Here is a 16,086-nt window from a genome sequence, read left to right as displayed (position 1 = left end):
ACCTCATCGTGCTTCCCACTTTTGTCACTACGAACAACCCCGCTCCCACTGCTCTCTTCGCTCATGATTTTTGTTTTTTTTTATGCAAATAGCTATTTTAAATATTAATTTAAATAAAAAATTTAGATTATTGTTCGCTATTGACTTTAAATTATTACACAATTTCTTTTGTTGAATGGATTGAATAGCTCCGAATCCAAGATTCGAATCTAGATATATCATATTAAGAGGCATATTAATGTACCATTTCAACTAGACTTCAATTGCTGGAAAGAGAGAAGCGCGTTTGAATATCTGGAACACTTAACTTTTGGAACTTCTGAACACAGAAGTGCTTTCACCTCTGAACACACGTTCACGTGAAGCTAAAAATTGTAGCTTCTGTGTTCACGTTGATGGTAGCTGGTTACCATTGATAAATTAGGTGAGAAATTTATTTCTTTTCTACCAACCCTATCCTTTATTTTCTTCTATAAAAAAGATACAAGTAACCATATATTTTCACATTAGTTCTTTATGGTTTTTCGATCTAATTTTTTTTATCAAGATCTTTCAGATTTGTTTCGATCACTGCCAAGGTAAATATTTTAATTTTTTTATTATTTGTAGTATTCTCTTTCATATTTTGATTTTTATGTCTGTTTATTATTTTATATTATATGATAAATATTTTAATTTTTTATTATTTGTAGTATTCTCTTTCATATTTTGATTTTTATGTTTTTTTATTATTTTTTATTTATATGATAAATATTTTTTATATTATTTTTTTAGTATTCTGATGTTATATTTTTAGAGTTTATTCTTTATACTACTTTTAGTTCATATGAATTTTTTTTATCATTTATTATACTATTTTTTATATATATATTTTTTATGAATTTTTTTTAATTTTTATTTGGTTTTGTTCATATGATTTTTTATTTATTTTACTGTATGTTTTAATTCATATGACAAATATTGTTGATATAAATTCTTATTTTTATTAATTTTTATGGTATTTTTATTATTTTTTTTAATATAAATTCTTCTTTTCTATCTTTTACTATACTATATTTATGTTGTGTATAAAATTTTTTAATTTTTTATTTGGTTTTATTAATATGCATTTTATTTATCTTTTATGGTAATTTTTTTGTTCATATGATATATGTTGTTGGTTTTATAAAATTTTTATTATTTTTTATTTGTATGAGTTTTTTTTCTATTTTTACTGTATTTCATTTTTGTTTTGTATGAAATTTTTTTATTTTTTATTCGACTTTGTAAAATTTATAAATAGAATCTATTCAAATATCTAAAATAAAATGATAGGATAATATAAAAAATTATTTAAATAGATTTTTTTAATAATTTTTCATCTAAAAATAATTTTGAGTAATATAATCCAAACAACATTTATTTTATTATAATCCATTTTAATATAACGATTATCAAATATAAATCACATTAACACAAACTTACTTTTCATAAAAAAATCACTAGTCAATTATTATTATTATTGGTGTTTACTTAGTCAATAAATTAATGCAGGGCAATTAGGCAAAGAGCCAAATGACAAACATAAAAGCATGGGAATGATATTGACGAGCCCAAATGAATCTAGGTTATGGTCCACAAATAGGCCTTTTTAAATAAATAAAAAAATTCATTATTTACAAATTATAATTATATATAAATACAACATTATTTATATTTATAAATTATAAGTATTATCTGACAATTTTGTTCGCTAGTTTAAAGGAACGAGTGTGTGGGAATTTTGCTGGCTTAGAGGAAGGAAACGTTCTTTCTCAAATTTGCTATCGAGTGAGTGAGTGAACGAAATTAAAGTTACCAAATTCTATAAATAGCGTTTGAAGTTCATTTTATCTTTTGCCAATTTCATTATTCAGGGCATAATGGCTTCAATTGGCCTAAATGATCGCATAACCCATGGTGAAGTTCTGATGACATTTACAACGAACTTGAAAATAAAGATTGCAAGTGAAAGATATTTTTTTTATTTTTTATAGAAAGGTTGGGAATTGAGAAAGACGTGTAAAATGAAAATGAGGTGTGAGTGGAGTGGCACGCTTTTACCCTGACACACTCCAACGGGCAGCAATGTTGTTTTTTTTTTTTTTTTTGGCTTTATTCTGTGTTGTTGGTGTCTTCTCGCCCGCTACTCAACAAGATTCTAAGAATTTTATACAAGTAAAACATTTTATCAATTTAAACATATGATTAGTAGTCATGTCTCTCATATAATAGTTTAATGTTATATTATTTCATTCTCATAGTTATTTATGGAATAATTACTTGAACTAGGTAGATAACGCTGAATTTGTTTTTTTTTTTATTAAATAAAGTTGCGGTTACATGTAATTTTTTATGTATATACATTTTAAAATTAGATTATATACTTCTTGTTTTATTTTTTATTTTATAATAATGTGAGGAGATGTAAGAGAAGTAAAGTAGAGTGTGTGTGAGTGAAGTTGAAGCTCTTAAAAAAAAATCATCACACTGTAATGTGACTGTGTTAGCTCCGACAGAGAAAGAGAAGGAGCCGTCGTTACTTTTTCTGCGCATCGGAACGTTAGGTGAGGAGGTCAAAGCTTCAATAACGAAGAAGAAGAAGTAGAAGCTTCAGCTTCAGCTTCACCTCTCGTTGTTAGTTACAAGTAAAGTTGGGGGCAGAGCCGCAGAGGCAGCTGCACATGGCGGCCACTCGCTTCGCTCTCATCATCTTTGCGGCTTCGCTTTTCCTTATGCTTCCAGGTTCGTCTTTTGCTCTTCTTCACTCACATCACCATTCCCCCTGTTTCTTTCTCTTTCTTCCTTTTTTTTTTCAATTGAGTGACAGAACCTTCAATTTTTCCAGCTTTAATTTGCTTCAAAGAATGTCGGTGCTTCTCAACCTTATTTTTTATGTGCATGCAGTTGGTGGTTCTTTCTTAGCTTCCAAAACCCAGTGTTATTACTTGTTGCTAGAATCACATGTCGCTCTGTTTTTAGTTTGAAACTTAATGTGTGGGGACTTGGTGGTATCTACCTACTTCATGTTATAATGTGACACACCTTGTGCCATTTAGATTGAACAACAAAGTCATGGATTGTTATTTTCTCCTCTCTCAAATTTAAACTGAACCGCTTCAATCTGCTCATTTCTGTGTTCCCTTTTAATGTTGATGCAAATCTGTGTCAGATTGCTGCTCTGGGAGCTTTATTGGGATCTGCTATGGAAGAAATGCTGATGACCTCCCTACACCTGATAAGGTGGCTCAGTTGGTTCAGCTTCATAAGATAAAATATGTCAGGATTTATGATTCCAACATACAGGTCCTCAAGGCCTTTGCAAACACCCCTGTTGAGCTTATGGTAGGGGTTCCCAATTCTGATTTGCTCTCACTCTCCCAGTTCCAGTCTAATGCAGATACTTGGCTCAGAAACAGCATCCTTCCTTACTATCCGGCCACAAAGATCACATACATTACTGTAGGTGCCGAAGTCACCGAAAGTCCCCATAACGCCTCTATGTTTGTAGTGCCTGCCATGACCAATGTCCTTACAGCACTCAAGAAAGTTGGGCTGCACAAAAAGATAAGGGTATCCAGTACCCATTCTCTGGGAGTTCTGTCCCGATCGTTTCCACCTTCGGCCGGAGCTTTTAATAGCAGCCATGCATATTTCCTAAAGCCAATGCTAGAATTTCTTGCTGAAAACCAGTCACCGTTTATGATTGATATGTATCCTTATTATGCTTACCGAGATTCCCCAAAGAAAGTGCCTTTAGACTATGCACTATTTGAGGCATCCTCTGAAGTTATTGATCCAAACACTGGTTTGCTGTACACAAGTATGTTTGATGCACAGATTGATGCTATTTACTTTGCGCTGACGGCCCTAAACTTCCGAACGATTAAGATCATGGTGACTGAAACAGGTTGGCCTTCCAAAGGGTCGCCTAAGGAGACGGCTGCAACTCCTGATAATGCACAGAGATATAATGCTAATCTGATAAGGCATGTTATCAACAACACTGGCACCCCTGCAAAGCCTGGGCAGGAACTAGATGTCTACATTTTTTCATTGTTCAATGAAAACAGGAAGCCTGGTTTAGAATCCGAAAGGAACTGGGGATTATTTTATCCAGACCAGACAAGTGTGTATAACCTGGATTTCACTGGAAGAGGTGCTGTTGACATGACTACCTCAGCTAATATAACCAGATCAAATGGGACAACATGGTGCATTGCTTCAAGTAAAGCCTCACAAATGGACTTGCAGAATGCTGTAGATTGGGCTTGTGGTCCTGGCAATGTGGATTGTACGGCTATTCAGCCTAGCCAACCTTGTTATGAGCCAGATAACCTTGTCTCGCATGCTTCGTACGCTTTTAATAGCTATTACCAGCAAAATGGGGCTTCTGATGTTGCCTGTAGCTTTGGAGGGACAGGTGTTAAAGTTGATAAGGATCCAAGTATGTTCGTTACAACTCATCATCGGTTTTATTTTTATTTGCTTTTCCTCTTATCACATGCTAGTTTATTCATTAACTATTTGATACATAACCATTGATTGCGAATTAATTGAAAGATCTCAAATTGGAAAAAAAAAATGAGGACTTTAGTAGTTGAAACTGTTTTGGTAGTAATCCTGGATGTTCAAGTTATTCATGTTAACTGTGATTGACTCTGAACAAGCTAGGTATGCTTTGAAAAAAGCTTATAAACATGAAAATCATTTTAGTTGAGGAAGTGTGCTTTCTAGATGGGTATGCTTTATGTGCGAGTTGTTGAATGAAAGCGTGGTTGATTAAATTATATATCTTGCCGAAAGCTGTGCTTTGTCAAATTGTCTGGCATAGTCTATTTTTCCTTTGTCATTGAAGTTATGAACAAGTACTTGTGTTCAATTCTGCAGGCTATGACAACTGCATCTACATGAGAGCTGGGTAAGTTAAATACTTGTTTCTTACTAACACTCAGAAAATTATGTATGTAATTGCTAGTTATTATTCAAATTCTAATGCGGCATTCGGGTTTTCTCTGTGTGCAGAGGCAATAACAAAACTGTGACAGGTAATACAACAGCAATGTCTTCAACTTCATCTACAGCACATAAAGGAAGTTCTTCATTAATTTATGGTTTTGTTCTTGTAACTTCGCTCTCCATTCTATTGAATATTCAACGGTACTGAAAAGCTTGATTATAGCATGATTTTGCCATGTTGTGATAGATGTATGCTGCATTTGACATGCAGGGGAGGTAGTTGTTATTATAATACATCATAAAAGTGTAAACTCCTTTGCTGGTTGTTATATAAGAATAAGAAAAAGGGTTTCTAAGTTCAACCTAATTTTGTGAGCCGTGATAGGCAAAAACTTGTAGGTGACTCACTCCTCTTCGTATGTGCACATATGATGAGATCATTAAGAGTTAAGGGAATGCTGATGTTTTTGTCCGGCTGCTTCAATTGCATATTTGCGTTCCTGGGTAATTAAGTATTGCTTTAGTTAAAGGGGTAACAAGTAACAACTCAAACATGGTAGAATCTGGAAATATATTTTGTTTCTATTCCCCAAAAAATAAAAGAATAAAGTTTTTGTGGCTAAGGATGAATGAGTTGAGTTGGAATGTAATAATTCTAGATCCGACCAACCCACTTGTGGAAAGCACTCGGTTAGGGTTACTATAAACCCGTGAGTTGGAAATTCCCCCAAAAAACAATGGAATTATGATGATGAAAGGCTACTTTAATAGTATTATATTCTTTTCGTGAACATGATGAATGCTACTTACTAATCATGCAAAGCACTCATTGTTAAAGTCATAATCCAGACATATGTTCATTCAACCGATTACAGTACACTAGGTCACTAGCCATTCAACATAAATTTTATATTTGCTCAAAAAAATTATAATATTTTCGTGGCGTTACATACAAGCTAACCACATAAGATAATAATCTATGCATTTTTGGGGGGATGTTAGACAGCATATTAGTTATTCCAGCTAGTGCACCTTGAACAATCTAGGGTAGGAACAGAACAGGCAGTAGATTAGTCAAACACGTCCTTTTTAAGAAAACAATTAGACAGATATTTCTTTTACAACCATTAATCACATAAATGGTAGAAAAAGAAAAAAAAATTAATGAAACTGAATTTAATTTTGATGTATATATCTAATATTGCATCAAAATTAACTTTAAAAACAAAAAGAAAGAGAAAGTTGCCCCCCTGATTGACATAAGTTGCAGAAACTAATTAAATGACAAGTCGTTACTCGTGAATTTGGTTAGCTACTTAAACTTGTTTTTGGTCGAAGGCTAATTCAACTTATACATGGACAATAGAGACACACCATACCGTCCTCCATCGTCAACGTTGCTCGGCACTTCAATAATGGTCTCCTTACAAATTTCCCAAAATGATGAGCTAGGGAATACTTTCTACAATTTTCCACTGAACCCATTTTATAGAATTATTATTGCAATATAGACTGTACTACTTTGATAATTGCGGTTATGTACTTGAACCAATCATTTCTTCTCCTATAAAAATATATCCTTGGGATATTCTTCTAAAGGTTCCACTTTTTTATTTTCTTTTAAAATAATTCTTAATATTAAAGTTAAGAAAAAATAAAAAACTAATTACCTTAAAAACAATAAATCAAAAGGAACATAATGATAATATACAGTAGGAAAATAGGAAATAGGAAAGGGAGAGAGTATATAAATATGTCATTATACCATAGATAGTATGCATGGTTACTGCCAAATAGATAAGAATCTGCAAAGTTTATATAAATATGCCAATCATTATACCATAGCATTAAAAATTAAAACCACTGTAATGTATACAGGTTCCCCACTAAAAAAAAGTACAACGACAAAGATTATGGTCATTACTTCTCAAGCCCCAAACTTTTTTTTCATTTTTTTTTTCTGCAACATAACCGTAAAATTATTATACTAGAATCAAGCATTCCCAGTTCCAACTCCGGGTCGACGCAAAAACCTTGTACAGAAGCCAATGAAATATGCTATGAACCATAAGAGATAGAGAGAGTAAGAGAGGATTAGAGACCCTGCTCAATGAGATAGTCACCGAGCCTCTCAACAACCATGTTGCACTGACCCGGGGTCATTGGTTCATCATAGATGCCAATGATCAATGCCTGATTGGTCTTCTTAATAGTAACACCACCAGGACCCTGGATAATAGGCGCAAATGCTAATGTTTCAAGGCCAAACATACAAATGAAGACACATAAAATCTACACAAGATACTCAACAAGAAACAACCAGTGTGTCCACGTCTCACTAAATTTCACCATTGAATCCACAAGTTTGGAAGAACAGACAAATCATTTAAGTATTATAGATTGTTAAAAGAAAATATGCAGAAGAGAAAGACCTGCATGTATATCTGTCTATACTCATCCATAAATTGATTGAAATATATAAACCAGACACGTGGAAAAGGACTAGATTTTCCTTCATGTGGGTTATTCCAAATACAAGTGAATGCTCAATGCTCTAAGAAGATATATGTCATAAAACTCATAATATCATATGCAACACACGGTTACATATTATCTAATTTACATGGGTATATTACTTCACTATAAAATGTGCAAATCAGCCCTTTAAACATAGATCGCAGCACTTAAAATGACATGATACAGGTCAATTTACAATTGCATGATTCGAATACCAATTTACAAAAATGAATAGTAAGAGATATCATAAATTTATATTCACATAGAAAATGTAGGATATATATATTCTAGATCATTACATTATCTTCTGAATTTATACAATCAAGATTCAAAAATAAAGATTGAATATTAGAAATAGTCCTTACCTTCTTCCCTCGGATGACAGCTCCGGGCTCACCTTGGATTACCATATATTTTGTTCCACCGAGGTAAAGTCCAGTAGGAGCAAGTGATCCGGGCTCCGCAAAATCATTCATGATAGCAGTGATTTCCTCGGGCTTGAACTGCCAAAAAAATTAAAACACACTATAAAAAATCAATACTAGTGGGAACAGATCTGCTCGCACACAAATTCATTACACCATCCTACGTGTGTTGTGAATCAATCACACATCAAAACGAATAGAAATGTAAAATCATAAGCCTTTTAATAATAGCAACAAGTTCTAGTATATAACTAATTAACAGTCGCAGAAAATTCAACTCCCTAGTCAAAATTAATATTCTTTTTTCAGCTAGGATTTCGTAACTTTAAAACATTACACAAGTTTGAAACTTTTTGCACGGTGATACCTCTCAAATCTCCAAAACAACATTAATCGCTGTAACCCCAATTTATAACCGCAACGAGCTGAAATCGGCAAATCTAGAACCTTTACAAGGAAGATACACAATCCCCCCAAATTCCAATACGATCAATCATCCAATCTCACAAATCGCATAAAGAAACTTGAATATTGAAAGAAAGAGAGTGTACTATCCAAGGAAGCAACATCCATCATCAACAACAACAACAAAATCAATCTTTAACTAGAGCAAAATAGTGAGCCGATCCAAAACTTTGATGAACGATTAAATGAGGAAAAAAAAAAGAAACCTGAGGGAAATTGGAGCTCTGAGCCCAAACGCTGCCGTCTTGGCCGAGGATGGCGGCAGACGTGAGCTGATTACCCTCGATGTCGCAGATAAGGTGCTCATCGACGTAGGCCTGCCACGACATGATGGAAAATGAGAGACGATTGAGATTTTCTCGGGAAAATGAGTGCTTGAATGCTGAGAAAATGGTCTCTTTTTTCTTCTTAAGCTAACTGAGCTGCGTGGCGGTGAAGTGCGGTAGCGTTGATACTACGGAGCTATAAATCCGTCTCATGATTACTTTAAATTACCAGAATGCCCTTTTCATTACCCTATTTTCGCTGTTTCGGGCTGGCATGTAGGAAAAAGGAATTTTAATAACACAAAAAAAATTATAATATAATATCTTAATAACTAAATAAATAAATATTGGGAAACCGTTTCAAAAGAGAAAAAAAAGTCATTTTCTTTTCTTGAAGGTTCAACGTCGCTTCTAATAAATCTTTTCTTTTTTTTCTTTTCTTTTCTTTTCCTTTTTCAAATACCAACAACCCATTATCTATTAGAGTAACTAGGGTATTATATTTAACAAAAATATTTTTCTGGTAACTTTAATTTTTGCATGTGGCAGCTAAACTAAGATAATAAGCGGCTCATTAATTTAGATATGCTTCATCTATGTGTGTAACGCATTGATATGGATTAAAGGGATGCTTTACATGAATGTGGGGCAACTTTTGACTGTATCATGGAGCAAGAAATCAGAGAGAGAAAGTTATGTGCAAAAAAAATTGAGGCACCAAATCAGAGGGTTCAAAATATGAGGAAGGAAAAATTTTGAATTTTACGGTGAACTAATCGAAACCTCCAATTAATTTTTTTTTAATTAGAAAACAGATCCTTTGATTTTGCATAAAAAAATATTTTTTTGAATATGGTAACGCTAATCGATGGGTCCGAGTTGAGTATAATAAGTTTTTTCCGTTATATAAGCGTGGGTAGCTTGTATTGTAATGATACGAGTGTTTTCTCAGTTCATCTTTTTCTTTCCGAAGCACCTTCATCTACATTTCTCTCTTCTTTCAAACGTAGAAAAATATTGAAAGTGTGAAGTTTAATCATATAAGTGAGAAAAATGGACGATAGAGTCTTATTGAAAGTATATTATTTCAGGCAGATTTTGTTAGAAACAGTTGAAGGAGTGAGATTTGTTTGTGAAAATCTATTAGATATTGTTATTCCATTCACAATCTCATTCGAGGAACTAAAATGTGTGATTTGTGAGAAGATAGAATCTGGGTTGTCTAGAAGAATATCATGTATTTTATATAGGTATCCCATACCTTTTTTTGGTGGATTCGTGCAATTTCCGAACGAAATATGTAACAGATGAAGCGAGCATGCAAGAGATGTTTTCAATGTACATTGAAAGTCGTGGTCAGATATCGTTCATTGAGGTGTATGTGGAATTCGAACCGTCTGAAACCGATCGAAATATTGAACGGGAAGATTACAACAGCGACAGTGAGGAAGAGTTTGAAAGCAATTACGAAGTTGTTGGTCCTGATGGCGACGAAGACCAAGGTGACAGCAATGTGGCACCAAATGTAGCTGACGTGGCAAATGCACTCGCAAACGAACATCTGTTTGAGGAGTCGTCTTTCATGCGAGATTTGGACTTGAAAACCATGCATGCTCCGGAGTTTTCAGAGTATATGAATGCAGGTACGTAGTTGCCTATAGGTATACACGAAGTATTAGAATTTTATAATAATTTATATTGATCGATGTGAACAAATAGTTACGTGATATGTGATAATATACGTAATTAGCATTTGTTGGTGTGTTTGCTTAGTTAATAATATTATTTGTAGTTAGTTATTAATGAAGTTAAATGATAATTAGTGTTTATTCATCAGTAATTATTTATGTGCTCAAAATTTTAATTAGTGTTTATTAATTATTTTAAGATTGATGTAGGTAGAGATTGATTTACTTTTAATTGGACTTATTAAATATTTGTGTATTAACTATTTATGCTACGACTGTTGTCGTGGCAGAAATTCCTTTTGTCGCAGACGGTGAATTTGCCGTGGGTATGAAATTCAGTTGTAGGGAAGCTGTTATTAGGGCGATGAAAGATTACACTATCCAAAGAGGTGTAGACTACCGGGTGTATGAGTCGGAGCCGCTGCCATTTTATGCCAAGTGTACGCAGTATGGGTCAGGTTGTGATTGGCTTATTATGGTTAGCTTGATGAGCAAGAAGTATTGTTGGGTTATAAGGAGGTATAATGGTAGTCACACTTGCACCAGAGCAACCATTTCTCAAGATCATTCGAAGCTTGATTCGAACACAATTGCAGAAGCAATAAAGCCGTTGGTTGAGGCTGATCCCTCGATATTGGTGAAATCAATTATTGCGGAAGTGCAGTCCAAGTTCAATTACACCGTCAGCTATCGAAAAGCATGGTTGGCTAAGCAAAAGTTAGTGGAAAAATATTTGCAGGTTGGGAAGCATCGTACAAAGCTTTGCCTATATAGTTTGAGGCCATGTGTCATAAGAAGCCATCAGCAGTTGTCCATTTTGAGACTATGCTTGCCTATCAAGGCGATGACTTGGTTACGGATATCCGGGTGTTGCATCGAGTCTTTTGGAGTTATTACCCCTGTATTAGAGCATTTAGACATTGTAAACCAGTTGTCCAAGTAGATGGGACTCACTTGTATGGGAAGTACAAGGGTTGTCCATTGGTTGCAGTTTTACAAGATGAAAACAACAATATCGTCCCAATTGCATTTGGTATTGTGGAGGGAGAGACTTCTGATGCGTGGTACTTTATTCTGAGTAACATACGACAGCATGTAATGACTTGAGATGGCGTAGGACTGATCTCCGACCGACACGAATCCATCAATGCAACTGTGGCCCGTAGTAACGGAGCTTGGTCGCCTCCCAGAGCTTTTCACATATTTTGCATCAGGCATATAGAGTCGAATTTTTTGAGGAAGTTCAAGGGTTGTCCATTGGTTGCAGTTTCACAAGATGAAAACAACAATATCGTCCCAATTGCATTTGGTATTGTGGAGGGAGAGACTTCTGATGCATGGTACTTTATTCTGAGTAACCTACGACAGCATGTAGTGACTCAGGATGGTGTAGGACTGATCTCTGACCGACACGAATCCATCAATGCAGCTGTGGCCCGCAGTAACGGAGCTTGGTCGCCTCCCAAAGCTTTCCACATGTTTTTCATCAGGCATATAGAGTCGAATTTTTTAAGGAAGTTCAAGGCACCGTACCTACAAAAACTTGTCGTCAATATAGGTAACCTTGTTGTAATTTGAGGGTCATTATTAATAAGTTGGTAATGTTAATGTTTTTTTTTTGTAATTTGTCCTTTCTTGTTGCGCAGGATATTCGAAGACAGTCTGCGAGTACGAGTTGCATTACCAACGTTTACGAGAACGGGGTGAGGCTTACACAACCTGGCTAAACCGAATTTCTCGGGAACAGTATGCATTGGCATTTGACAGTGGTTACCGATGGGGTCATATGACTACAAACCTCGTGGAATGCATCAACTCAGTATTGAAGGGTGTGCACAATCTCCCCACCACTGCACTTATGAAAGCAACTTTCTACAGACTCAATGAGTTGTTCACTTGAAAAAGAGCCGAGGCAGAGGCTCAGATTACTGTCGGCCATGTTTTTTCTGAGCTTGTGACCTCTAAGTTGCATGCAAATCAACTTGCATTAGGAAACATCCAGGTAAATTGCTTCGACAGGTAGAATGAGGTCTTTGAAGTGCGTGAGATGCCAAGTAGAGTGGAGTATGTTGTCGACATCTGTCGACAATGATGTGACTGCGGTGAGTTCCAGATGGACCAAATTTTCTTGTAGGCATGTGTTTGCATGTTGTGCAAATCAACGATTAGATTGGTATGTTTATGTTCATGAGGTGTATAAGATGGACCAAGTCCAACGGGTTTACCGAGCTAGGTTTAGGCCACTGGGAAATCCTACTACATGGCCTGCTTACAACGGGCCTCGGTTCGTACCAAATTTGTACCTGAGACGAGTTACCAAAGGTCGTCCAAGGATGACGCGCTTCTTGAACGAGATGGATATACAAATGTTACGTCATCCTAGGATATGTAGGCAATATGGGGCTGAGGGACACAGCCGTAGTAGATGCCGTTCAGGCAACTGGTGCAAATGCCGGCAATGATACTCAGTAGATTTATGTATTTCGTGTTAAATCCAAGTAGTGTATGATATATTTCTACCCTGTATAACTTATCCAAGCTACACAGTATGTTACTTGAAACATTGTAACTGATATCAAACTACTATATGCCATGTTCAATAGACAAGTACTCCATAATATGCATTTTAACAATCCATAGAACATTTAAACAATACATGGAAAAGTGTTCGATGAAGTACACTGTAATAATACTAAATACACAAAATCTACTTTCTCCTTGCCCATTTTATGTCGTCCACAAGATCCTTGCATTTCTTGGTGATCCTTTTGAACACGGATGGAGTGTATCAATTAGCGCTACGACGTGGCGGATCAACCTTAAGATTGTGGCGGATCAAACAAAGCAGCAAGTGTATAAAAGAAGCAAATCAACCACAGATGAGTTTAATATAATCAAATGACCCAACATGCATATAATATAAGCAAATCAACCGTAAATGAATATAATATAATCAATTGGTTAAAGATTAAAGCAATAATAAGACATGCACCCTCACCATCACCGGAAGCATCATTATTCGATTCTTCATCTTCGTCCATCTCTTCATCTTTCTCCTCATCGTCATCCTCGTCATCTGGGGTGTCAACTAGATACTCATCCATCTCTAGATCAGCTGTATTAGCATTTTCTTCAATTAGACCTTTTGAAACACGATGAGGATTTTGACTATTAAGAATTCCTCTACCACCATCACTCCTACTTGAGTCACCAGATACCAACCATCCGGTACTAACCGAGGAAATGCGATATGGATCCATCGCGTCCAAGGAATACCTACCAGGCATGATATCTGGTTGATGGCCGTACTGTGATTGGCCTGCTTCTGCAGCCATGAATCCAAGTAACTGACTAAAAGATGCTCCATCTCCTGAGTCAAGCTATGGAGTACCCCAATATTGCTGATGTATCGGATATGATGTGGTAAACTGTGTTTGAGGTACATATAGGTTTGAGCATTGCGGTTGTTCATGTATATTTGGAGGTGGAGGTGGAGGTGGAGGTGGTGGTGGAGGTAGCGGTGACTGTGGCTCTTGTTCTCCATTGTCATCAGCATGACTTGATTACCCTAATCATTCTCTTGACCCACACGATCTGACAGATTCAGGTGGTTGCCATATCTTACATGGTACCAGTACATGTAAATATCCAATGGATGCTGTGGAGGCATGGGAAGCTCAGTAAGAATATGGTTATACCTGTTTGTCCACTGCATCACCCAAAACGAATGAGTCGTGGCCATTGCCCAGTTAAGATTCTTAGGACCAGTCAGGACCATTCTGTGCGTCTTGTCAAGATTCCATTCTTGGTGAGGAACTCGCTGAACAAAACCAAACTGTCTCATAAACCTATCGGTTGTATGCCACTCAATGATTTCAAAAGACACTAGAGGCACCGTAGCGCTCCACATAACCGAGTGCATGTATATATCTGTAGGAATTATATCCGGATCAATGCGATCCACAGCATAAGCAAGCCATACAAACTCTGATAAATAAAGGAAACAGATTATTACAACCCAGATAACATTAACACTAAATCGAATCAAATACTTCTTTAATAACCACACACCTGGCCTTCCTGGAGATAATCCAAGTTTTTTCTAAAATGCTCTAGAGTAAGGTACCTAAAGCGTCGGTCTCCACGCTCCCAGTTACGCCACCTAATATGACTTAATTCATTAACACAATTTCTTTATACATATGAATATAGGATGTAACTGTAAGATAATGGTTACCTGTTTGCAAGTGGAAAACTGCGGGGTTCCCGAGGAACTGGAGCTAGATATGGGAGACGGATCCAAGCCTAGGTTAGCAAAAGCGTTAGCGGACCATCGATTTTCTTGCAGTCAAAACGAGATGCCCTGCATAATGACCTGTACAGGTGTGCCAGACATGCAGATCCCCAACCGTACTGTCTGATACTACCAAAATCACGAAGCAAAGGCAAGAACTTTCAGTGCACAGATGCCCCAAACTTATCACCAAACAAGACTGTACCAAATAATAGCATAATGTGGCACTTCACGTACCTCTGCATGCTGGTTTTGTCAACCAACTGTATTGTTTCTTTAAGATCTCGAAGCCAAGTCAGTTTTATGCAGCTTGCTCTACAGTCCGACTTCCTCGGTGCAACCCCAAATTGCTGCAAACACGCCACCTCTAAGGTTTCAAAACTACTCATAGTCATCCCTGTGACTGGAAGACCATCTGTTGAAAGACCAAGGATAAGAGCAACATCTTCTAGTGTCACAGCACATTCACCAACAGGAAGGTGAAAGGTATGTGTGTCTGGGTGCCACCTTTTGACTAGTGCATTTACAAGTGCTTTTTGACATTAAACTACTCCAATTTGGGAAACATGCAAGAAACCAGTAAAAATGCTCCTCAACCCTATCATTGTACCGATCTGGAGGGAGTGAGTGATCACATGTCAAATACCGTAAACTCTACGAAAACATATCAGGTTATTAGTCAAATCATTAACAATGACTAATTTACTACTAAAAGATAATAACTATCCATGATATTTAATTTAAATAATTTCCACAATTAACTAACCAAGACATAATAATACAAATCGCAAAGCTATGATATATAATTTTACATATATATTAATTTGCATATATATTAATAACAAGTTTAACAGTCTGGTGGTTGTGAATATCATTTTTCTCCTTCAAGAGGGGGGTTCGAACCCCATCTTCCACATTTTGAAAAATTTTGAAACTTAGGCAGTTCGGTCGAACCGGTCTGACCGGATTTGACCGGTTCATTGACTTATTGGGTGACATAATCGAACCAGACCGATTTTTGGTCCGGTTCATCCATTTTTAATCAAATTGACCGGTCTGGTCTGGTTTAAGTTATAATGCACTCGGATACACCAACAGATCCATCTCAATTAAACATCAAGCAACAAACAAAAATATATTACTACAAATTCTGCCTAATTTACGCTAAAATTTCCCAAACCATTTCCAAAAATTATTCAACTTATATGTAATAAATAATTATAATTTCTAAAATTATTACAAAAAATTCTAACCCATATATTATTTTTAATAATCACAATCTTAATCTATATATGTCCCTAAATCCACTTTCTAACCATAATAACATTAACTCTATAACATATAATAATCTGTGTGTTCATTGAATATATATGTCTAAATTTCTAATAATAATAATAATAATAATAATAATAATAATAATAATAATAATAATAATAAATTTGAACCATAAAAAA

General features: G+C 35.6%; 3 protein-coding genes across 3 annotated transcripts; 2 read left to right on the top strand and 1 right to left on the bottom strand.

The window, feature by feature from the left end:
- Positions 1-1,866: 1,866 nt before the first annotated feature.
- Positions 1,867-5,339, top strand: LOC112790170 (glucan endo-1,3-beta-glucosidase 13). Its single transcript, XM_025832436.3, has 4 exons — positions 1,867-2,763; positions 3,191-4,465; positions 4,909-4,939; positions 5,044-5,339. The coding sequence occupies exons 1-4, from the start codon at positions 2,703-2,705 to the stop codon at positions 5,183-5,185; spliced, it is 1,509 nt and encodes a 502-aa protein (XP_025688221.1). The 5' UTR covers positions 1,867-2,702; the 3' UTR covers positions 5,186-5,339.
- Positions 5,340-6,773: 1,434 nt separating this feature from the next.
- On the bottom strand, positions 6,774-9,122 carry LOC112790171 (profilin-1). The gene is made up of 3 exons (XM_025832437.2): positions 8,591-9,122; positions 7,860-7,997; positions 6,774-7,206 (listed from the first exon to the last, which is right to left on the bottom strand). The coding sequence occupies exons 1-3, from the start codon at positions 8,711-8,713 to the stop codon at positions 7,072-7,074; spliced, it is 396 nt and encodes a 131-aa protein (XP_025688222.1). The 5' UTR covers positions 8,714-9,122; the 3' UTR covers positions 6,774-7,071.
- Positions 9,123-9,968: 846 nt separating this feature from the next.
- Positions 9,969-12,238, top strand: LOC112775956 (uncharacterized). The gene is made up of 5 exons (XM_025819881.1): positions 9,969-10,293; positions 10,629-11,055; positions 11,247-11,402; positions 11,553-11,896; positions 11,985-12,238. The coding sequence occupies exons 1-5, from the start codon at positions 9,969-9,971 to the stop codon at positions 12,236-12,238; spliced, it is 1,506 nt and encodes a 501-aa protein (XP_025675666.1).
- Positions 12,239-16,086: the final 3,848 nt, after the last annotated feature.

Source organism: Arachis hypogaea, chromosome 3 (assembly GCF_003086295.3).
Source record: "Arachis hypogaea cultivar Tifrunner chromosome 3, arahy.Tifrunner.gnm2.J5K5, whole genome shotgun sequence".
Taxonomy (NCBI): Eukaryota; Viridiplantae; Streptophyta; class Magnoliopsida; order Fabales; family Fabaceae; genus Arachis; species Arachis hypogaea.
The sequence above is the reverse complement of the archived record's forward strand: the minus strand, read 5'-3'. Positions and strand labels throughout refer to the sequence as shown.